This window comes from Bubalus kerabau, chromosome 2 (assembly GCF_029407905.1).
Source record: "Bubalus kerabau isolate K-KA32 ecotype Philippines breed swamp buffalo chromosome 2, PCC_UOA_SB_1v2, whole genome shotgun sequence".
NCBI classification, from domain to species: Eukaryota; Metazoa; Chordata; class Mammalia; order Artiodactyla; family Bovidae; genus Bubalus; species Bubalus kerabau.
The window spans coordinates 183,533,934-183,559,556 of record NC_073625.1 but is presented as its reverse complement, the minus strand read 5'-3'; the positions used below and the strand labels follow the sequence as shown (position 1 = coordinate 183,559,556).

Here is a 25,623-nt window from a genome sequence, read left to right as displayed (position 1 = left end):
TCAGGTGGCCAAAGTATTGGAGCTTCAGCTTCAGCACCAGTCCTTCCAATGAATATTCAGGGTTGATTTCCTTTAGGATTGATCTGTTTGATGTCCATTCAGTCCAAGGGACTCTCAAGAGTCTTCTCCAGCACCACAGTTCAAAAGCATCAATTCTTTGGCGTTCTGCCTTACATGACTACTGGAAAGACTATAGCTTTGACTGTATGGGCCTTTGATGGCAAAGTGATGTCTTTGCTTTTTAATATACTGTCTAAGTTTGTCATAGCTTTCCTTCCAAGAAGTAATCGTCTTCTAATTTCATGGCTGCAGTCACCATCCACAGTGATTTTAGAGCCCAAGAAGAGAAAATCTGTCATTGCTCCCACTTTTTCCCCTTCTATTTGCCATGAAGTGATGGGACCAGATGTCATGCTGTTGGTTTTTCTTATATATATTATTCAGTTTCATGTTTCTGGCCTGGTTAAGGACAGGGAAGATACATTCATTCAGGGGGAAGACTGAAAGAAATACTGAGAGAGAAAAAAGGAGAAAAGGACAGAGCAAATCAGAAGCATGAAAGGGACAGGATAGGAGAAAGAAACTCCAACATCCCACCTGTGCCCTACTTCTTACCTGAAGGTTCACCAAATCACCCCCAAGTCCCCCAACCATTGTGTCTCAGCTCCTTCTCTAACTCAGCATCCCAGGTCCCACCTCACATGCCCCTGGTCATCTAACAAACCAGCTTTCCCATTTCCACCCTCCCAATCAGGCCCACCTACCCCAATCCCCCTCTTCCCACAGCTATATTGGCTAATATCTACTCATTCCCATAAATTCTTCCACTAGTCCTTCAACAGACATGGTACAGATCAGGTAGAAAGAATTTCAATGGCAGGTCAACAGCACAGATCTAACAGAGTTCTTCCCTCTATTCCCTCCGCCTTTCTCCACCAGAGAATACTTGGTAGAGATGTACTATCGGAATGAGACGCGATATGAACCACATCCCCTCACGCTACCTGGCTGCACCCCCAGCTGCCCTTTGACGAAGTTTGTTGAGCTGGTTGCCCCCGTTATCTCCCAAGACTGGTCCATGGAGTGTGCCATAAGCAACCATAAAGGTACTGAGGACATTATCAATTAGGGTGAATGCAGAGCTCTGCAGAGAAGGCAGAACATCTTTTTTCCAGATGGATGGTGCTTTGAGACTATAAACTGGCTTCACCCCCATCTTTGAGGGAAATAGGGTTTGGGTGATAATTGTATGTTTCAGAGACCTCAACTTCAGGAAACTCCTATTTCTTCACTGGGCCCTGCATCTACCTGCCATAAACCTTGTCAACCTATATAAACCAAGGAAGCAGTAATCAAGCAGAAAACATTTACTTGGGATCAAAGAATTGGAATTCAGGGAACAAGCATCAGACTGATCTTGGAGAAACAGTAGTGAACAGTCCTGAAGAGAAATCTTAGTTTTCTGGCCAGGAATTGAACTTCAGTAGCCTGGATGAAAACCAGCAATCCTAACCACTAGACCAACAGGGACTAGAGGCAAGGGGTGAAATTCCCAGGCTCTTCCCCTCCTTTGAAAGCAAGAATGTTTCAAGGAGGCAAAAATTTAAAAAACAGGTACAAAGTTTATTAGCACAACCAATGGGAGAGCACACAGAGAAGTAGTTTATATAAGTGAGAAGCTAGGCAGAAATACGGAGAAGGCAATGACACTCCATTCCAGTACTCTTGCCTGGAAAATCCCATGGGCAGAGGAGCCTGGTAGGCTGCAGTCCATGGGGTCGCTAAGAGTCGGACACAGCTGAGCGACTTCACTTTCACTTTTCACTTTCATGCATTGGAGAAGGAAATGGCAACCCACTCCAGTGTTCTTGCCTGGAGAGTCCCAGGGACGGGGGAGCCTGGTGGGCTGCCATCTATGGGGTCCACAGAGTCGGACACAACTGAAGTGACTTAGCAGCAGCAGGCAGAAATACACACCCACAGGGAAAGGGTGTGGGAGTCCTCTATAATGAGGAGGAGCACAGTAAAGAGGTGATTTAAATCCCTTATATAAGACAGGTCTTCTGGGTCTTTGTTTACCTTTGGCCAATTATGTTGGGTTTCTTTTTCACACCTGACCAGTCCTAGGACTCTTCCCAAGATGCATGTGCAACTTTCTACTAAGATGGATCCCACTGCAGAAGCCTGTGAGGATATGTCCAAACTTTTTATGGTGTGGGACCCTTCCTTTTTTGACCCCCAAGGAGCCTTCATAAGCATGTGCTGACATGGAAATTTTCCTTGACCTCAGGAGTGGCCATCTTATATCTTTATGTCAGCAGAGCTCAGCTTCTGCCACTAGCTTTGTCCTTGGAGTGTTTAGGTGAGACTAAAGCTTCAATTTTATTCCATTTGACATATACCAGCTGTCCAGTCCAGGGGTGCCAGAGTCCAGCTCCAGCATTCAGGGAATCAACCTGAAGAGATGGGCGGTGTCGGCGAGAAATGATGCAGCCTCTCAATTTTCTTGGACTGTGTAACTTTATTTCAAGCTTAAGATTCTTTTTATACTTTAACAAAAGCATTAGGTCAGAGGTTTGACATGATTTCAATTTCCCCTCACCCAAATTTATTGTCTCCATAAATCATTGTTGTCCTTCAAGCAGAGTTTCTGCTTCAGCAGTTCTCTCAGAATAGTATTTACTTTAACTCGTGATTGCATTGTAACTCGTGCTTAAGTCTGGGCTGCATGCCACAAACCTCAGCTCATTTCCTACCTTTCTAAGTCCTGTTTGCCCCTAGTATCCTAAGCTTACTATTTCTTAAAAATGGCTTCTAGCTATTAATATCTCTAAAGTTCCCAATCTCTATAAGCTATAGTAGAATGTGCTAACATTACAACATTCCTTAAATCTTTAGCTTCTAGCTATTTTAATTATTCCTAAGCCCTAAATTCAGCAAACTCCTTTGCCATAAACACTTTCCTCACAAATAGGCTTCGGATAGCAATCCCTCCCATGGCCTCAAGCTGCGGCCTATGTGCTCACCCTGGAACACTCTTTTGCAAAAGTCCTTGAACAAATGTCAATGATTAACTTTATGAATTATTCTCTGAGCACAGCTGCAGAAGGCTTTGTGCCTTCTCTTGCTCCTCTCAAGAACAATAAGCACCTTAATACTCTTTTCAGTCAACTCAGCTGAGGAGAGGAAAAAACAAGTCAGAATCACAAGGCCTAACTCCTTCATTCCGGGTCTGTGCCTGCAGGACAAAGAGGGGGAGTTGGGGCTGTGCCTCCATTTTGTCAGTAATGCCTAACGTGGTTCCCGACACAGGGGCCCATCTATCTCCTACCTTAAAACTGGAACAAAGTTAGAAATGTAAGAATGTTCTGCATACCTCCCGGGGGGAGAGGGGGGAAACTTACTGGAATGTTGAAAGTATAGGTGTAATATTTGTTCTGAGGATAAGAGGAATATGTAAGGCTTTAATTCTGGTATCTTCAGAAAACCTGAGCAAACTCTCAGGTCCTGCATAAACCACTTACTATAAAAGAAGAAATCATATTCAAGTAACACTCTTTAGAGTCCTGTAGATTTGCAACATGCAGATGCAACACATCTAGAAAACACCATGCTACTTTACTAGCACAAATAAAGATGAAACAGGTTCTAGAGATGGTTTCTACTGGATGCCAGAGTCTAGAATTAAAGCCATTCTCTCTCCTAGTTGGTCATGGGTTGACTGACTGACACAAGACATCAATTGGTATGTTTATTTGTATTATTTCTTTTCCAAGTAAATATTTGGCCTTAGGGCCATCGTTCAAATATCCTTTCTCCTTCATGCATGTAAGCCAAATGTAAAATAATGAGTAAAGTCATTTTAGGAAATTCAAAAGCATTACTTTTGAAATGGTGTCTTTAAAAATTGTGTGTGTGTTTACTTAGAATAAAATTCCTGAGGAACAGATTTTAGAGGCTCTATTTTTGTTTTATGGTTTAATTTTAATGTAACAAGAAGGAAAATATTAATATAAAGTAAAATGACTTGGCTGGTTTAAATTAATGTTCTAAATTGAAAGTGTATTTAGTTTGGACTTTGCTACTTCAGATAAAGCCTAAACATATGGGTGGCTCTGCCTCATCTATTTAAGATGGAACTGGCTAGGGAAACAACCTGGGAAAATTTACAATGTAGTAGAGAAGTAGAGAAATGCTTATTATACAGAAAAGCAAAGGTTATGCCTAAAGACTCCAAGAGTTGCTATGGGAACAACCCTGGATTTGGAGGGAAGGAGGGTGAAAGGAGTGCCAGGGAGGGCTCCCTACAAAGGTTGAGAGCATATGGAATCAGTTTGGATGGAGGTTTCTTCTACTGATGTGGTATAAGGGCTAAAAAAGCCTTATCAAATGCACTAGTTGCTTTAAGTTGGAAAGGACAGTGGAGTTACTTTATTGAGGGTCCAAACAGATTGCCATATGTTTCCTTCAAGGGGTCAATTTTAATGAGATAAAATGTCATCCCCACAAGAGCAAGGATTTTTATTTGTGGTATTTTCTCATGTATTGGTCCTCAGCAACCAGAAGTGACTGTGCTTGACATGAATTGCTATGCTATGCTAAGTCACTTCAGTCGTTTCCGACTCTGTGGACCCCATAGACGGCAGCCCACCAGGCTCCCCCGTCCCTGGGATTCTCCAGGCAAGAACAATGAAGTGGGCTGCCATTTCCTTCTCCAATGCGTGAAAAGTGAAAGTGAAGTCACTCAGTCGTGTCCGACTCTTAGCGACCCCGTGGATTGCAGCCTAACAGGCTCCTCCGTCCATGGGATTTTCCAAGCAAGAGTACTGGAGTGGGGTGCCATTGCCTTCTCCGTGACATGGATTAGTGCTCAACAAATATTTGCCCATGAATATATAAGTTAGTTACCTTTCTTCCCTGAACCTATTCTTTCTATCTTGACTGGCAGCAATACCTAGTACCCTGGGAGTTATCAGATTATCTCTCTTCATTTTCCACAACTGTCTGTCACCTCTTCTTATCAAATCTACCTACAATATGTCTGTAGAATTCTTTTCCTTAAAACAAAAACATCAGCAAACCCATATCCAAGTAGAGTGAAACACAGTTAAGCAGCAAAACATGTTAATAAAAAGAAAATGTAGGGATTGGTGTGCTGGAGTTAGCTCACACAGATCTCAAGAGTGGAAAGTTACATGTCTCACTTTCCCACTTTGAGTTCAGTGACTTCACTCTGGCTATTTGAAATTGGTCACAGTGTCATGTGGGAGTTCCACCACAGAAGTCAATGTTTACCACAATTTGGAGTTTTGTTTTTTTGTTTGGGTTTTTTTTTTTTTTTTTTAATCCAGTTTAGCAGAACACCACTGGTTTTAAGTCATAAAAAGTTTGTTACATGAGGTGGTCTCCAACAATATGAATTCAATATTTGAACTGCTTTAAGGAAAAAGGATTCGATTTGTTCTATATGGTCTCAAAGAGTGATGTGAGGGGCAGCAGGTAAACATTTCAGGAAGATAGTGTTCAATGTTGGGAAATCTCTGAGACTGAAAGTGTCCATTGGGATGGGTGCCCACTTGGAAGGTTGTAGGGGTTGAATGACTCTTTACAAGGACCTTCAAATTTAGCAAATAAAAGTACAGGATACCTAGATAAATTTAATAAATAGCCCTAACTACTAAATTCTTATCATTTATTAAAAAAAAAAAAAAGCTAAATTCAAAGACATTAACAGTGCCCTGATAAAGCCAGTAGAGGAAGCAGTACAAAACCATCAATAGGACATATATTGTGTGTACAAAATGCCTGCCAAGCCTACTCATTAGAGTATTTCCATCTATGAAATTCTATTTATTCCTATGAGTAATGTTTTCACTAGTGCTAGTAGACCCAATTAACTTCATTGTCATATCAACTATATTAATCAGAGCCTTTTCTGGGAAACTCATTATAAACCTAAGTTCCATACTATGTTACTTAAAAATAATAAAAATTTTTTTGAAAATGCTTAATTCCAAAATCTTACTAATACACTTGAACTCTCCTTACTAGCACTCTCCCAACCCCACCTCAACCTCCAACTCCAGTTATCTGATAAGAAAGAGATTTACTGGTAGGAAGTTTTAGTTTCCCCTCATAAGCTTTGTCGAGTTGAGAATCCGTAGCACATAGACACATCCCCAAGATTCAGTCATGAGTTTCTTTCAGGCAGGATCCATACGTTAATCCTCCTTGAACCTTCAGTCAGTAAGCAATGTCTAGAACCTGGTGCTTTTAATCAACAGTTGCTAATTGAATAAACGTTCCACCTTCCATACCTAGCCTGATTTCCATATGTCTCGGCCTAGATGTCAACAGTCTGGATATCAGTTGTTCAATAAAAGGGGGAGAGAAGCTATGAATGAGCCTCGGATGTAACTGCACTGTAAAGACCCCCTCATTGACTATACATTCATATATTTATACCACTGTGTCTGTGTCTTTAGCCTCTGTTTCCAGCATAGTCACCTTGGCATTCTCCTGTTTCCCCACTGCCATTTAGAGTCCTTGTTCAATGATATGCCTTCCAGCACCCCTCCTCCCCCAGAGATGAGACTGTGATTACTATACCTTTTCTCATCCTCGTCATCATCATCAGTTTTTTAAGACATGTCTTATCATTCATTAATGACATTGAGAATGTGCTTTGGTAAACCCCAGCTCACTCATCACTGCACTCCTGTCCTCAATCTAGGCAATTCTGACAGTCATAAAAATGGCCCTACCCACACCCTTCCCACCTCACCAATACAAACCCCTAGGTCAAACCAACCACACAGTTTCTGCATTCTGATTTGCTGAATGGAGCTGAATGAAACCAACTGTCACCATTTCAAACTATGAACGTTGACATTTCTAGTCAAACTCAGCTGTATCTTTCAATGCTACATGATAAATGTATTCATCCTTACTGGACTCTTTTCCTATTTTCTACAGGAAGGTCTTATTGATTTTATCAAACTTCTAATTCCATTTTTGCTTCTCTAATTCTCATGAGATGTCCTAAGAATAACAAAATAATCCACTGAAAACTCTCTTATGTTCTCCTGTCACTGCCTCAAAATATCTCAGTAGCTTTAACCTGCCTTTCCTACTGTTCTTCAGGAAAACATGTTCCTCCTTGAGCAACCTAACTCCTCTCCTCAAATACATGATCTCACTCCTACAGTCCCCTTGGACCTCCATGAAACTCTTAGCTTCATTTTCTTCCTCTGCTCTGGCTCTGTCCCCTTTTCTATCAAGAGCACCATCAAGGGCCTGCTCCATATCACTCTCTTCAATCCCAATTTTCTCAAACTAATAATTTCCACCTATAACTCTGTTTCCTTCACTCCCTCTCACTCCTGAACTATTTTGTAAAATTATATTAGTCTTCCTTCATTTCTTTGTTGAAAGTCATTCATACCTAATTCATAACTGTAGTTCAGATCATAAACTCCTTATTGCAAAATTCAGACTTAAATTGAAGAAAGCAGGGGAAACACTAGACATTCAGATATGACCTAAATCAAATTCCTTATGATTATACAGAGGAAATGACAAATAGATTCAAGGAATTATATCTGATACATTGTCTGAAGAAATATGAATATAGGTTTGTGACATTGTACAGGAGACAGTGATCAAGGCCATCCTCAAGAAAGAGTAATGCAAACAGGCAAAATGGTTGTCTGAGGAGGCCTTACAAATAGCTGAGAAAAGAAGAGAAGCTAAAGGCAAAGGAGAAAAGGAAAGATATACCCATCTGAATGCTGAGTTCCAAAGAATAGCAAGGAGAGATAAGAAAGCCTTCCTCAGTGGTCAATGAAAAGAATTAGAGGAAAACAAAAGAATGAGAAAGACTAGAGATCTCTTCAAGAAAATTAGAGATACCAAGGGAAAATTTCATGCAAAGATGGGCACAATAAAGGACAGAAACTATATGGACCTAGCAGAAGCAGAAATATTAAGAAGAGGTGGCAAGAATACACAGAAGAACAGTACAAAAAAGAGCTTCACGACCCAGATAACATGAAAGTTTTATCACTCACCTAGAGCCAGACATTCTGGAATAGGAAGTCAAGTGGGCCTTAGGAAGAATCATTACAAAACTAGTGGCTGAGTTATTTCAAGTCCTAAAAGATGATGCTGTGAAAGTGCTGCACTCAATATGCCAGCAAATTGGGAAAACTCAGCAGTGGCCATAGGAGTGGAAAAGGTCAGTTTTCATTCCAATCCCAAACAAAGGCAACGCCAAAGAATGTTCAAACTACCACACAACTGCACTCATCTCACACGCTAGCAAAGTAATGCTCAAAATTCTCCAAGCCCGGCTTCAACAGTACATGAATCAAGAACTTCCAGATGTTCAAGCAGAAAAGAAAAGGCAGAGGAACTGGAGATCAAATTGCTAACATCTGTTGGATCATAGAAAAAGCAAGAGAGTTCCAGAAAAACACCTATTTCTGCTTTATTGACTATGCCAAAGCCTTTGACTGTGTGGATCACAACAAGCTGTAGAAAATTCTTCAAGACATGGGAATACCAGACCACCTGACCTGCCTCCTGAGAAATCTATATGCAGGTCAAAAAGCAACAGTTAGAACTGGACGTGGAACAGCAGACTGTTTCCAAATCGGGAAAGGAGTACATCAAGGCTGTATATTGTCACCCTGCTTATTTAACTTATATGCAGAGTACATCATGCAAAATGCTGGATTGGATGAAGCTGGAATCAAGATTGCCAGGAGAAATATCAATAACCTCAGATACACAGATGACGCCACCCTTATGGCAGAAAGCAAAGAACTAAAGATCTTCTTGATGAAAGTGAAAGAGGAAAGTGAAAAAGAAGGCTTAAAACTCAGCATTCACAAAACTAAGATCATGGCATCTGGTCCCATCACTTCATGGCAAATAGACGGGGAAACAATGGAAACAGTGGGAGACTTTATTTTCTTGGGCTCTAAAATCACTTCGGATAGTGAGTGCAGCCATGAAATTAAAAGATACTTGCTCCTTGGAAGAAAAGTTATGACCAACCTGACAGCATACTAAAAAGCAGAGACATTACTTTGCCAAAAAAGGTCCGTCTAGTCAAAGCTATGGTTTTTCCAGTAGTCATGTATGGATATGAGAGTTGGACCATTAAGAAAGTTGAGCCCTAAAGAACTGATGATTTTAAACTGTGGTGTTGGAGAAGACTCTTAAGAGTCCCTTGGACTGCAAGGAGATCCAGCCAGTCCATCCTAAAGGAGATCAGTCCTGGGTGTTCCTTGGAAGGACTGATGCTGAAGCTGAAACTCCAATACTTTGGCCACCTGATGTGAAGAACTGACTCCTTGGAAAAGACCCTGATGCTGGGAAAGATTGAAGGCAGCAGGAAAAGGGGACGACAGAGAATGAGATGGTTGGATGGCATCACTGACTTGATGGACATGAGTTTGAGCAAGCTTCGGGAGTTGGTGATGGACAAGGAAGCCTGGCGTGCTGCAGTCCATGGGGTTGCAGAGTTGGACACAACTGAGTGACTGAACTGAATGAACTCATGCCTAATTCAGTGGCCTCTTTTTGAAACTTTTCCTAGCAGAATCACATATCTCCATTTTACAGGCTAGAAAATCAAACCTCAGAAAAGAATATGCCATGAGTAGTAGGGTTCAAGCCTAAAGCACTCTCCAACATATGTCTACTATATCTCTTTCCTTTCCTTGCACACTCTCTAGTGAACTATTCTCTTCGGACAAATACCCAAAAATAGCATTGATGGGTCAAAGTTTATGAACATTAAGTAAGCAATAGATATTTATTCGGTACCTATTATGTACTTGATATGTGCCTAGATAGCAGTCAGTAAGTTTGCTAAGGAAACAACAGCAAGACCAGATAATTTTTCCCTATGTGTCTTGTAAACTTTGACATGGATGTGGGGAGGCAGGCAAGGAGGACAGAGAGACAGGAGAATTCAACAATCTCAAACAATTAAGCATGGTGAGTACTGTAATGAAGAACACACAGGTAACTATAAAAACATATAGCAGAGGCAGTTATCTGAAGTCTAAGGTATCAGAGAAATCTTTTCCAAGGGAGAGATGTTTAAACAACAACCTGAAGGAAACAAGGAATTAACCAGATGAGTGGAGAAGAGGAGAAAAGAGAATGTTATAGATGAATAGGGAAAATGTATAAAGGCCAAGAGGGTTAGGATTAGGAGCATTTTAGGAATTGAAAAAGTGTGTCTGGTGAGAGTACAATCTTTTCAATCTTCACGTGCTGGAGAAGCAGGCATTAAGTGTCTTGTAGGTCAAGTTAACTAACTCTGGTCATTAAAGGGTTTTATCCAGAAGACAGATGATGTGACTAGCCTCTTGCTTTAGACAGATCTCTTTGGTTCCAGCGGGGAAAGTAGATTTAAGAAAAGTGGTTCTGAGTGGAGGAGAACAGTTGGGAGGCTGTTGAAATAATACTCCCCCCACCCCTGCAAAAAACAAAAAACTAGTACATGTGAACGAGAAATGCAAAAATATTCGAAGGCAGAAAAGAAGTAGAGTAGACAGGACTTGGGGATTTATGGCACCAGGAAGAAGTTTTTGATACACACTGCCAGAATAGTTCTCAAAAGGAGATCAGTCCTGGGTGTTCATTGGAAGGACTGACACTGAAGCTGAAACTCCAATACTTTGGCCACCTCATGCGAAGAGTTGACTCATTGGAAAAGACCCTGATGCTGGGAGAGATTGGGGGCAGGAGGAGAACGGGACAACAGAGGATGGCTGGATGGCATCACTGACTCAATGGACATGAGTTTGAGTGAACTCCAGGAGTTGGTGATGGACAGGGAGGCCTGGTGTGCTGCGATTCATGGGGTGGCAAAGAGTCGGACACGACTAAGCGACTGAACTGAACTGAACTGAACTGAGTACCAATTCACACTGCCTTCAGCAGCCTTCATGTGTCCCCATGTAGTAGGACATATTTTAGTCATTACCGGCACTAGACCTCTTCACAGTAAGATATAAGTAACCACTGTCTTTTCTCAGATTCCAGAACATTACTCTGTCAAACTCACAAAATCATTTACAGTACAAGGGAATGTATACTTTAAAAAATAAACATGAGGGAGAAGGAAAGCAAGAGAGAGGAAAAAAACCTCTCCTTAGTCTTCTCTTTGTTCTCAGACTTTTTGTTGAGTTTCTACTGGATTGGTAACTTCCACCAGCCCCCGAGATGATGGTGTTCAGGGCTCTGTCCCTGGTTTCCTCTTTCCACAGTCACCATGAACCAGAGTTACTGAAGACTCTATCTTCTTATACCATCCTTATTTTCATATCTATATATAGATTTTTAGACCTGTTTTTTTCCAGTTGCCTACTGATCATCTCTACCAGGATAATAATCCACCTCAATCCTACATTTGAAACAAATTTTATTATCTCCTCTACTCCAAATGGATCCTTTCCAATGTGCTTTCAATCTCACTCTGCAGCCTAATTATCTTATTTATCCAACTTAGAATTCATGGGATGGCCTAGACCACAATGTCCACTTTACCAGTATATTTAGCCCATCATAAAGTCTGTCAATTCTTCTTTAGAAGTATGTCTTGAATTCCCTCATCTGCATTGTCAGGGCCACACTTCTAGTGCTGTATCCAGTGCTCAGTATCTTATCAAAGGCATTTTAATAGCTATCAGGCTGAGAATATCTCCACCATCTTCCCTTTTTCCAGTTTTTCTTTTTTTTTTTTTTAAAGGACAAATTACGCAATGTCACTTCAATGTGTAATAATTGCTGATAATTTCCATTTGCCCCATGACAAACTAGAACTAGTAAAACCTGAGCCTCAACCTACATATCTGGCCTCAACTCACCACAATCTATATTCCAGCCACATGCAACCACTCACTATTTCCCAAAGACACTCTCATGCAGTTCATTATGTCTCATGACAAAATTCTATTTACCTCAAAGTCCAACTCAAATCTTATCATTTTCTCAGAAGACTTTCCAAATTCTATCTCTTCCAAGTAGAACACTTCGTGATAATCTCAACTTTCTCTCTGTTCAAATGGCATTATCTTTTACAGCTCTATTTTACTATTACACAATCTCATGATTATCTAGTTCTCTCATTAGATATTGATCTCCTCAAGAGCAAGGATGTTGGAACCCCAGAACCCAACACACAGCTGGCCTGGCATTTGGTGTGTACTCACTGCATATCTAGGAAGGAACAAAGGAAGGGGAAAGACTGGGAAAGTAAATGACAACATGGCCAAAAAAATTGAAAATAAATTTCCAAATACAGAAAGTCAGTCATAGACATTAATTTTAAAGAATTGTTAGCCTCTGCATTCTTCCCTCATTTTCATTTAGTCCTTTCCTTTCTTCTTCAATTCTGTTTAGTTTCCTCCAACTTTAACTCCATCTGCAGTGCTAATGGCACTGGTCCACCAAGATCTAATTTGATTAATATTCACTTTCTTATGATACTAAGAGGCATTCTGACACCATGAGAAAAAATACTGAAATAAGAGTTGAGAAGATATATGAGTTCTAGATCATTAATTCCTTCATAAATATTAATTTATTTTTTATTGAAGGATAATTGTTTTATAGAATTTTGTTGTTTTCTGTCAAACTTCAACATGAGTCAGCCATAGGTATAAAAAAAATTAATTAAAAAAATGTTTATTGAGCTCCTGCTATGTGACAGATACTGTTCTAAGGGTTTGGGATACATTCATGAACAAAAAAGACAAAGGTTCTTGACCTTATGATGCATACATTCCATTAGAAGGAAAGAGAGATGGATAATGAATAATAAACATAGTAAATAAGTACTTTGGAAGGTGACGATCACAAGTGACAAGTGGGGATGGGTGTGGGGAGAAGGCATATAGGTTGCATTTTTAAACAGAAAGTCTTCATTGAGAAGATATGATCTGAGCAAAGAAAGTGATGGAGTTACCTGGTACAGGGATTTGTGAGAAGAGTGTCTTCAGTTCAGTTCAGTCACTTAGTCGTGTCCGACTCCTTGCAACCCCATGAACTGCAGCACACCAGGCCTCCTTGACTATTATCATCAACTCCTGAAGTTTACCCAAACTTGTGTCCAATGAGTTGGTGATGCCATCCAACCATTTCATCCTCTGTCATCCCCTTATCCTTCTGCCTTCAATCTTTCCCAACATCAGGGTCTTTTCAAATGAAACAGCTCTTCGCATCAGGTGGCCAAAGTATTGGAGTTCTGCTTCAGCATCAGTTCTTCCAATGAAAACCCAGGATTGACCTCTTTTAGGATGGACTGGTTGGATCTCCTTGCAGTCCAAGGGACTCTCAACAGTCTTCTCCAACACCACAGTTCAAAAGCATCAATTCGTCGGGGCTCAGCTTTCTTTATAGTCCAACTCTCACATCCATACATGACCACTAGGAAAAACCATAGCCTTGACTAGATGGACCTTTTTTGGCAAAAAATGTCTCTGCTTTTTAATATGCTGTCTAGGTTGGTCATAACTTTCCTTCCAATGAGTAAGCATCTTTTAATTTCATGGCTGCAATCACCAACTGCAATGATTTTGGAGCCCAGAAAAATAAAGTCAGCCACTGTTTTCACTGTTTCCCCATCTATTTGCCATGAAGTGATGGGACCGGATGCCATGATCTCAGTTTTCTGAATGTTGAGCCTTAAGCCAACTTTTTCACTTTCCTCTTTTACTTTCATCAAGAAGCTCTTTAGTTCTTCTTCACTTTCTGCCATAAGGGTGCTGTCATCTGCATATCTGAGGTTATTGATATTTCTCTGGGCAATCTTGATTCCAGCTGTGCTTCCTCCAGTCCAGTGTTTCTCATAATGTACTCTGCATATAAGTTAAATAAGCAGGGTGACAATATACAGCCTTGACGTACTCCTTTTCCTATTTGGAACCAGTCGGTTTTTCCATGTCCAGTTCTAACTGTTGCTTCCTGACCTGCATATAGGTTTCTCAAGAGGCAGGTCAGGTGGCCTGATATTCCCATCTCTTTCAGTATTTTCCACAGTTTATTATGATCCACACAGTCAAAGGCTTTGGCATAGTCAATAAACCAGAAATAGATGTTTTTCTGGAACTCTCTTGCTTTTTCAATGATCCAGCGAATGTTGGCAATTTGATCTCTGGTTCCTCTGCCTTTTCTAAAACAAGCTTGAACATCTGGAAGTTCACGGTTCATGTATTGCTGAAGCCTGGCTTGAAGAATTTTGACCATTACTTTACTAGCGTGTGAGATGAGTGCAATTGTGCAGTAGTTTGAGCATTCTTTGGCATTGCTTTTCTTTGGGATTGGAATGAAAACTGACCTTTTCCAGAGAAGAGTGTCTAGGCAATGCTAAAACTATAGCAAAGGAGGTAAAGCAGAGAATGCCAGGAATGTTTAAGCAACAAAAAGGCGTGTGTGGCCAAAAGAGAGTAAGTAAAGGAAGAGTGTAGGAGAGAAAATCCAAGAGGCTAATATAGAGCCTTGTAAACTATTATCATCAGGATTTTGACTTTCATTCTGAGTGAGATAAGCATTCATTGCAGGCTGTAAGTAGAGGAGTGGCATGATTTGACTTGAAGCCATTTGGCTTCTGTGTTAAAAACAGATTGTGGGTGAGAAAGGATAGAAGCTAGGAAGAAGTCGGAGGTACTTATCCCACAAAAATTTTGGTGGTTCAAAACAGACTGGTGGCTGAAAAAGGGAGCAGTCACTGGTTTGCGGATATAGTTGTTGGTAGGACCACAGGATTTCCTGACATATTCGGTATAGGATGTGAAAGAAAGGGAGGAGTCAAGGGAGACTCCAAGATTTGGGGACTGAGACTCTAGAAGTAGGAAATATTCATCGACTGAAGTGGGGAGGACTGTGGGAACAACACACTTAGCGAGGGAGATCATGGGGAGTTTGGGGACTAGAAGTTCAGTTTTGGACTTGTTGAGACTGAAATGACTATTAGATGTCCCAGCTAATGTGTTGAATACACAGTTGGATATATAAACCTTGAATTTTGGGAAGATTAAAATTTGGAAGTCATTAGTGAATCAGTCAGTTCACTCTCTCAGTTGTGTCTGACTCTTCACAACCCCATGACTGTAGCATGCCAGGCCTCCCTGTCCATCACCAAGTCCCAGAACTAGCTCACCAACTAACACCAACTCGTGTCTGTAGAGTTGGTGATGCCATCCAACCATCACATTCTCTGTTGTCCCCTTCTCCTCCCACCTTCAATCTTTCCCAGCATCAGGGTCTTTTCAAATGAGTCAGCTCTTCACATCAGGTGGCCAAAGGATTGGAGTTTCAGCTTCAGCATCAGTCCTTCCAACAAGTATTCAGGACTGATTTCCTTTAGGATTGACTGGTTGGATCTCCTTGCAGTCCAAGGGACTTTCAAGAGTCTTCTCCAACACCACACTTCAAAAGCATCAATTTTCAGTGGTCCAACTCTCACATCCATAGACTAAAGGAAAAATCAGAGCTTTGACTAGATGAACCGTTGTCGGCAAAGTTATGTCTCTGCTTTTTAGAGAATTAATGAATCAGATCAGATCAGTCACTCAATCATGTCCGACTCTGCAACCTCATGAATTGCAGCACGCCAGGTCTCCCTGTCCATCACCAACTCCTGGAGTTCACTCAGACTCACGTCCATCGAGTCAGTGATGCCATCCAGCCATCTCATCCTCTGTCGTCCCCTTCTCCTCCTGCCCCCAATCCCTCCCAGCATCAGAGTCTTTTCCAATGAGTCAACTCTTCGCATGAGGTGGCCAAAGTACTGGAGTTTCAGCTTTAGCATCATTCCTTCCAAAGAGATCCCAGGGCTGATCTCCTTCAGAATGGACTGGTTGGATCTCCTTGCAGTCCAAGGGACTCTCAAGAGTCTTCTCCAACACCACAGTTCAAAAGCATCAATTCTTTGGCGCTCAGCCTTCTCCACAGGTGGTTTTAAACCCATAAGACTAATAAGATGCCATGTATTTCAACCCAAATGCAATTACCTGCTTACCTTAATCTCTCTGCTTCTCATTTTCTTCATCTCTGCAATGATAAGGTGAGGTTAAATAAGAGATTTTCAGCTGTGTTCCATGGAGCACTAGTATTCTGTGGACAGGACTACCAGGATGTGAGAGATGTTTGCTGTCCTATTACCTAAGCCAACAAGCAATCTCATACTTTTACAATGAAAATCAGATATACATTTAGAGATGGTGCAAGCTGATTTTTATAATATATATATATATATATATACTATCATGGACTAGGGTATTGTTGGGTGAGAGGATAGCTTTCCAAATGAAATAATGAATAGCATCTCATGAAAAAACAACTACATATATCTGCTTCATGACTGGTCAGCTATCAAAGGGACATGTGTAAATAAGCATACAAAATAACAATAGCATCAGTTCAGTTCAGTTCAGTCGCTCAGTCATGTCCAACTCTTTGCAACCCTATAAACTGCAGCACACCAGGCCTCCCTGTCCATCACCAACTCCCAGAGCCTACCAAAACTCATGTCCATTGAGTCAGTGATGCCATCCAACCATCTCACCCTCTGTCGCCCCCTTCTCCTCCTGCCCTGAATCTTTCCCAGTATCAGAGTCTTTTCAAATGAGTCAGCTCTTCACATCAGGTGGCCAAAGGATTGGAGTTTCAGCTTCAACATCAGTCCTTCCAATGAACACCCAGGACTGATCTCCTTCAGGATGGACTGGTTGGATCTCCTTGCAGTCCAAGGGACTCTCAAGAGTCTTCTCCAACACCACAGTTCAAAAGCATCAGTTCTTTAGGGCTCAGCTTTCTTAATGGTCCAACTCTCACATCCATACCTGACCACTGGAAAAACCATAGCCTGGACTAGATGGACCTTTGTTGACAAAGTAATGTCTCTGCTTTTTAATATGCTGTCTAGGTTGGTCATAACTTTCCTTTCAAGGAGTAAGCGTCTTTTAACTTCATGGCTACAATCACCATCTGCAGTGATTTAGTTATCCTAAAAATGCTTACCATACTCAGTATGTGCTCAAGGTTTCCTCTTTAAAATATATTTACTGAAAATCGAATTCAGAGAGCAAAAGTTAATATTCTATTTATTTTAGACCCAGTTAATGATTGCGGTTGAGTATTCAGAATGCCTTTGACCCTGACACCATGAACAATTAATTTTAACTGTAGAAAAATGTGCAAAAAATGCATGAAGTTATTGCTGAAGAAGAACCTTAGAAATACTTCAGTCGATTACCCTCACTTTATAGTGGAAGAATATGTGTGTGCTCACTCAGTTGTGTCCAAGTCTTTGTGACTCCATGGACTGTAGCCCACCAGAACTGAGGCCCAAATGTCAAAGGTCATGCTGGAACTGGAACATAGGTCATTTCCTGACTCTTAGTCTGGTGCTTTTTTCATCTTACTATGCTATATGAAATATACTATTTCATGGCTGCTTTAGAAATGCCACTGACATTTTAAATGAAGGCAGAAACCAACACTGATGTGTAATCTTCATATTTTCTTGATACATTAATTTTATGATCTTCATGTTTTCCTAATCCTTTATTTTACACTAATGTTCTTCCTATTTTCTCACAGTTCTAAGGATCATCCTTGCCATCATCTTTTGCCTGGTGTCTGGTATCCTAATGGTGTTGCTGTTTATCCTCATCCGCCATGGGCCCTGCTGGCAGAGAGACTCCTATGGAAACATATGAACAGATGGCTGAATAAGGGCAGACATGCCAGGCCAACCCCCTGTGATGCAGCATTCAAGGGACAGGGTCCACCTGTGGGCATTGTGCTGCCCTTTGAATTTGCCTAGAGAAGGGTCTGAATTCACAGCAACCCAGGGACAGCCACCCGATGCATTGATGAATGAACACCCAGATTACTTAAGTCCTCTCATTGTTGTACTCATCCTGGTACAGGCTTCTCATTCAGCTAGAAAGAAATTCTTCTGCAACAGATAATTGTATTCTCTGGCACCAATGTCCAGAGGAAAATAAGAAGTGAAACTCCAATCAGCATTTTGCCTCCAAAGAGCAAAAAATTACAAGGGATGACAAAGACACAGATTAAAGATTTGATAATGGGAAAGATTAGACTAGAAATAGTATTCTATAGGGCTTCCCTAATAGCTCAATCGGTTAAGAATCCACCTGTAATGCAGGAGGCCACGGTTTGATTCCTGGGCCATGAAGATCCACTGGAGAAGGGACAGGCTACCCACTCCAGTATTCTTGGGCTTCCCTTGTGGCTCAGCTGGTAGAGAATCTGCTGCAATGCGGGAGACCTGGGTTTGATCCCTGGGTTGGGAAGACCCCCTGAAGAAGGGAAAGGCTACCCACTCCAGTATTCTGGCCTGGAGAATTCTATGGACTATATAGTCCATGGGATTGCAAAGAATTGGACACAAATAAGTGACTTTCACTTTCACTTTTTCAGGAGGATTCCTAAAAAATAAGACTCAATCAGAAGCTATACAAAAATTTCTTCTTTAACTCTTAAGTAGGTTTGCACACTCCTGGAAAGAAAACCCCACAGTGTTTGATAGCTGACAGATTTCTCTGTGTGTGTCTGCCTATTCATACACTTACACACTCATGGCTACAGGGAAGATGCCTTAGGTGTTTCATTCTCAGAAACTATAATAGCAACTACTTTAGCTGTTGATAATGTAGCTCGTCATTTTCCTCACAATTTGTATAATGGGAAAAAACTAGAACATTCCCATAGCCATGGTTCTTTTTTGTTGTTGTTTTTTACCTCCACTATTAGAGCTAGATATTTGTAGTTTTGATGTCCTTATTTCATTTCAAAAGTAAGAGATTTTATTTTGATAAGGGCTACTCTTGGTTATGATGAAATAATAATGTATTTTAATTTTAATTGCTACAAATATATCTGAATTTCTCAAATGATGAGATTGAAAGGAAAATGCACAGTAGGATGATAACCCACTTTTTCAGCTCTGCACTGGCTTTAGGCCATCAACTTGGAACAAGTTCTTTTACATAACTTAAACATTGGTTTCATAATCTAAAACTGAAGAGTTTAGACTAAATGAACATAGAAGTCACTTCTAGTTCTCATGTTCTATATATAATTTTTTTTATCATTTTATGTTATGCATTGATCATTGCCCAAGCAAACATTTTTGTAAATGGTACCATTGTACTAAGCCTGAAATTTATTCTAAGCAACTTTATTTTGTGCTGAGCCTCCTATCATGGGAAATTCAATCTCATTCATTGGTAGGGTTCTTCACTTCCTCAGGTACTACTTAAGGTCCCAGAGTGTACCTAGTGGGACAGAAACTCCACTCATAACCCACCCCATCTCATAGTCTAAGGAGTATTTCTTTCTCCTTTGATCCCACAAATTTCACCTACTAAAATTCAAGCACTTACCTCTCTCATTCCCACTTTCTACATAATTCTCACTAAGCCAAGACTATCACAAACAAAAGCCTTAGAAGGAGTTGTCATTTCTTGCCTCATATCTGCTGCTCCCTGCTGCAATGCAAAGGGCTCAAAGACAAAGAAATGCAAGATCTGGCTACATTCTCAGCTTGTGAAAGGGAAAAACATCCATAGACAACCCAAAACCCACTACTGGACACTGCACTGCCTTTCAGAGAGATGAGATCCAGCTCCACCAACCAGAACACAGGCATAAGTCCCCCCAGCCAGAAAACCATCAGAGGACACAAACTCCTTTTCCTGTAGAAAACTGGGCTTGTGAAAATTTGCAGCATTGATACTTCTGCAAAACATAAGCAAGAAAACGGCAGAATATATTATGAGAGGGTACTGTGACTTACAAAAAGCCTTTTCTCAGCCCTGGCAGCTCTGAACTAAATCAGAACCCTGCTTATGCAGCAGGAAGGTTACAAAACCATAAACATCTTTCTTCTCTGAATAGGCTAGCTTATAAAGAAAGTAATTGTATCGAGCAGATAACAACGTGGAACACAGTAGGAAGAGAAGAGAGTCTGGAGCAGAACAGAGTTGGAACTGAAGAGCTGGGAGAAGAAAAATTATTTATTTTTAAGGAGTTTGTATATAAGCATTTACTCAGACACAAACCATATTCTAGGTCTTAATACTTCCTAACACCAGAAAAGGATGGAAAAGGGAGAAAATACCTCCCCTTTTTGCAATAGAAATGTCATCAAAAGGTATTGGTTTATTTTCTTTGTTCCTTTTATCAGCAAAGCTAGAGTGTTGCTGTTATTTGCTGGCTTGACAGAAATGGAATCAAAACTTTCACTGAATAGCCAGCCTTCTATTCTTCAGCCAAATACTGAATCAACAGACCAGCTTTTGCAACAGCTTGATTTAATGATCCTAGACAGTTACTGTTCATGTCAGTACTGGGTCACAAAAAGGAAAGAGGGAGAATAGAAAGCAGCATTAGGAGAGAAATGAAATTTGCACTTTGAAGGTTGTTTGGGTTAGTATCAGATCAGTTCCTCCAGGAGGTAGGATTGGAATTATTAAGCTTCCTACTTCATATCTTTTGTAGTTATTTCATGTGTTTCAAAAATTAATAGTTTATAAAATCTCTATCCTTATTTAACAGAGTGCATTCAACTATTCTCAATAAATCATTTTATGATCTTCATAACTTCTTTGGACATTTTGATTTATTGATACTTAAAACTGTAAGTGACTCTACCTATCAAACATAGCAAGGTTTTGATGCAAAATCAAGTAAGTGTTAGTTGCTCAGTTGTGTCTGACTCTTTGTGACCCACCAGGCTCCTCAGTCCATGGAATTCTCCAGGCAAGATCACTAGAGTGGGTAACCATTCTTTTCTCTAGGGGATCTTCCCAACCCAGGGATCAAACCCTGGTCTCCTGAATTGCAGGCAGGTAAGTAGCCTCCTGAGGCTTGTTAGGATCCAGGGGTACTGCATGGTTCACTCTGGCCCCTCAATGGCAGAGCTGAAATTCAGCCCTCACAGTCCAAGTTGCTAGAGGCTTGAGTGATCCCCAGGGAGGCAAGTTAACAATGATGACTTTTGAAAATGATTTGCATTCTGAGCTAGAGGGAATCAGACTTTCTTTGAGGACATTTAAGTCACCACTCCCTGCCATCTGGTTTGTGTTACTAAATTCCCCATCTTCCAGGAAACTTGCAGTAGAAGATGTTTAAGGCCACAGTCATGAAAAGACAACAGCAAGGAATGGTTGGGTGCCCTTTTCTACAAAAACTATTCTAAAAATCTGAAACTACATAACTGAAATCCCTCAAGTCAACGAGGACTCTTACAAGCAACATTTTGTTGTTGTTCAGTCACTCAGTTGTGTCTGACTCTTTGAGACTCCATGGGCAGCAGCATGCCAGGCTTCTCTGCCCTTCACTGTCTCGCAGAGTTTGCTCAAACTCATGTCCATTGAATCAGTGACATCATCCAACCATCTCACCCGCTGTCATCCCCTTCACCTCCTGCCTTCAATCTTTCCCAGCATCAGGGTCTTTTCCAATGAGCTGTTTGATCTCCTTGCTGTCTCTCAAGATTCTTCCCCAGCACCACAGTTCGAAAGCAAACTTTAATGAGGGTGTTTTGTGATAAATGTTGACTAGATAGTGAGCTATGTAGGAGTCCTCTTTCAGTACATTGATAACTGAGTGCCTTTTGGTCATTTTTTACTTAAAAGTCCCCTTGAGTCAAGTTGGGGGAGTGATAAAAAGTTAAGCAAAAAGAAAAAAAACTTAAAGCTGAAGAGAGAAAAAGAGAGAGAGAGATCATTTAAACATGTTTAGAGATAAAACTACCTATCCTTTTAATGGGTTGTTACCACCATTAGCTGCTCATGTGTATTCATCTGCTCACTTCTTAAAATACTAGGAGATTGTTCCCAAAGTTGAACTAGGTTTTCCCCCTTCCCCAAGACATCTTTTACCAAATGGAAAAACAGGTGAATGAGTTAAGGAATGAGATGGAGGGAGACAATGAAAGAGCCAACAGCTTTCAGGACCTGATATGTTAATCTACCTGATATCAAGTAGGCCTGGACTCTGGGTACAAGTCAGTGATAATGTGATAAATTTACTCAAACACTAAAGTATAGTCATTTTACTTTAAAAAAAAAAAAACAATGAAAATGCTCTTTTTACTCCACTTCAACCCTATACAGCTTAATTTCCATTGATTTTGGGTTATTTTATAGTTTCACTTCCCTTTTGTCATTTATTTGATTTCATTAGAAAAAGACAACTTACTTTCCACTTCTGTTACTTGTAATTTAGGCTACAAATGGGCTGGAACTGAGGGAAACTGCAGATGGGGGTAAATCACAGTTGCTGTTGTTTAAAACTACAGACCCTTGACCCTTTTGAGGAGATATTTTATTGAATTTTAATTTAAAAATATAGTTTTATAAAATTGACATTGCTAAGAATAAAACACTAGTCAAGGCCTTTTCTATGTTGAGAAAATGTATAAAAAAGTGTGAAAGAGTTACATTATTTGTCTTTCTTTCATTTAAAAATCCCCTAATATAAATTTTTAGTAGAACTTTAACCAGAAGTAACTTCTGAAGGAGCAAGGAAAGAGGTGACCATAGCTAGTAGAACTTGTATGTTAAATGAAGTAGTTTACTTTGTTAAAGTAAGTAGTTTAGAGCATGGACTTTAAAATCCAAAAGACTTTTAAAGGCTTTGTGACTGACTTTCTGGTGAAAAGACACTGGGAAAGCTAAATAACTTCTCTAAAGTCTTGGGCTCCTTGCCTATAAAATAAGGATAAATATAGCATCTTATTTTACATGGTTGTGATGAAAATTAAATGAGATGATGCATTAAAGTCCTTAGCACAGTATGCAAAGTAACTACTCAATAAATGATAGATATGATAGGATGATATATGACATATAAAACTTCTCTGAAAACTGGCCCAAAATTAACCAGAATTTTGAGTTAACTAGAGTATCTTTTTCTTGGTCATTTGAGAGAGTATAGAAAATCTTAATAACAAATTAATAATTTGGGGGATAAAGTGCTAAAAATAACGATTTGCACATTTTACTTGTTCTAAAGGAACCATCATCTTTTTTGATTTCTCATTATTATTATTCATCAGGGGCATTTTTGCAAAACTTGTTTTAGAGCCAGTTTAGTTGCTGACAGAGATATAAATTCAGGAATGAAAATGATTTCGTTTTAGTATTTGTAAAAAAAATCTCAAACTGTTTAACATATAGAAATATAGAAACAAAGTTTTCTAATAGTTACATAGTTTTCCAATAATTGATACTGACATGTAGTCACATAGGTTAATGAAATACATATTAGAGAAAATATATGTTTTCTAAAATTATATATTTTAAAAAGGTAACGATGATTTAATGATGTGGTAAATTTTCAAATACTTCTTTAATCCAAGCTGTCTATACGATTTTTGAAAAATTCTGTTAGATCATAAACTAAGCTTATAGATGGGAAATGCCTGTTGGAAATTCCTCAGTGTGGAAACGTTAATAATCCTCAGGAAAAACTTAACTCTCAAACTTCTAAATAGCTATTACTGTATACATTTTCCCTCTGGTGGAAATCAGTATTTAACATATTGTAAGTCTCCTAAAACCACCTGTGACCCCCGTAGGCTTGTTTTCCTCCACCTACTGATAGTAATGATCATTGCTACATAATTTGTATTCTGGTCATAGCAGAAAATCTTAAATTTCGCAAGGAATACAGAGGAAGCAGCAGAAGAAAATCTAATTTGTCTATTCCATTGGCTCAAAGTACACCATTTCACCTACAAATAAAAACAGGCATTGATTATTCTTAGAAAATCTTGGACTTTGTTTCCAGGTGGATGTGTGTTCCAGTTCAAATTCTAACTAGCACTTACTTAATTGGGAGACTTTGGGCAGATCCTATAAGCTCTCTGAAACTTGAAGATTTTCCCCATCTGTACAAAACAGGCAACAGTAGGTTGTAGCACAGAGTAGAGCTTATGGTAAATCCCTGATGCACAGGAATGACCTCCCTGTAACTCTCTTTTGATCTCTCATGCCTATCTCAACTCCTATTTTCCAAATAGTTATATTAAAAAAAAAATATGTTGCTGTTGTTGCTTAGTCGTTAAATTGTGTCTGAGTCTATTGCAACCCTATGGACTGTAACCTGCCAGGCCCCTCTGTTCATGGAATTTCCCAGGCAAGAATACTAGAATGGGCTGCCATTTCCTTTTCCAGGGGATCTTCCTGACCCAGGGCTTGAACACACATCTCCTTCATTGGCAGGAGGATTCTTTACAACTGAGTCACCAGGGAAGCCTAAACAAATATGTGTGACTACTTGCGACCCCATGTATTACAGCCCTCCAGGCTCCTCTGTCCATGGAATTCTTCAGGCAAGAATACTAGAGAGGGTTGCCATGCCCTACTTCAGGGGATCTTCCTGACCCAGGGATCAAACCCACATGTCCTGCATTGCAGGCAGAGTTTTTACCTCTGAGCCACTGGAGGAACCCCATTAGAGATTAGAGGTATTCAATTTTACACCCATGAAAGAAATCAAAAAAATTCAACAAAATTCTGATTTTCTCCATGCTTATTATTCTAATTTTTAAAAATGAAACAATGGCTAGAAAGTCTTTTCCAAGTTTTTTTCTTTTTCTTTTTTGGGGTGGGGGTTGGGGGAGCCTTTCCTTTGCTGATAATCTAATATTTGTTTAAACATGTGTAATCCAACACTGCCCCCAAATGTTACATAATTTATTTTTAGAATTAAGGAGAGTAAATTAGAATTTTTGAATTTGCTTTTGAATTCAAATTAGAATTAAGAGAGTAAAAACTATATAAGGAAGAGAGGAAGTTAACACTTTTGGAACATGAATGGTGCTTACTAAAGGTTAGTTTCCTTTTGCCCTTCTTTCAGGGTTTTTAAATAGTATTAATTTACTCCTGTTTTGAAACTTGAAGATTTGGCTCATTTAAACCACCTCCCTCTCCTTTATCCGATTTTTGAGTTTATGAGCTTGACTCTTCTATTATACACATTTATAACATTAACTAATATTGATTCATCATTAGAATATTTTGATTCTTAATTCTCAAAACAACTGTAGTTGATATGTATATTAATTTTATCTCATTAATAAGGAATTAAGATTCACAGGTTAAGTAGCTACTAAGTGGTAGAATTGGAAATTGAACCTTTACAAGATAGAGCAATGATAAAAGAAAAAATATATGTTCCTAAGTGACTGAATACATTGTCAGAATGTATAGGGAAAAAAATGGTACCTTACTTGCCATAAGGAAACGCCTGTTTCTTCCTAGTACAATGTGCTGCTTTCAATTCTCAAAGGTTGTTGGTCAGGCAGGCCTGCAACAGACCCAAAGTGACTGTAACATTTTTTTTGAAATTTGGTGGCTGCAGTGACTAGAACAACTAACAAAAGTAAGTTACTTTTGTATTAGTAAGATATTTTTCAAATTGTATTAATAGTTGCCTTTTATTTTGCTTTACACTGATTATTACTTTTTTTTTTTTTTTTTTTGCAAAATCCACAGAATGGAAACAAGATTGACAGGAGAAATATCAATAACCTCAGATATGCAGATGAAACCACCC

At 39.7% G+C, this 25,623-nt stretch overlaps 1 protein-coding gene across 5 annotated transcripts in view; it reads left to right on the top strand.

Moving 5' to 3' along the window:
• The window catches only part of ACP3 (acid phosphatase 3), a 59,087-nt gene extending 33,944 nt beyond the window's left edge, over window positions 1-25,143 (top strand). Inside the window, exons 10-11 of one of the 5 annotated variants that reach the window (XM_055569688.1) lie at window positions 940-1,106; window positions 24,288-25,143. In XM_055569688.1, the coding sequence (XP_055425663.1) occupies window positions 940-1,106; window positions 24,288-24,448 (328 nt within the window). In that variant the 3' untranslated portion in view covers window positions 24,449-25,143. Of the gene's footprint in view, window positions 1-939; window positions 1,107-2,405; window positions 3,950-17,625; window positions 20,711-24,287 lie in introns of those variants that run through there. The other 4 variants (XM_055569689.1, XM_055569690.1, XM_055569691.1 and 1 more) reach the window with 4 other exon arrangements.
• Window positions 25,144-25,623: the final 480 nt, after the last annotated feature.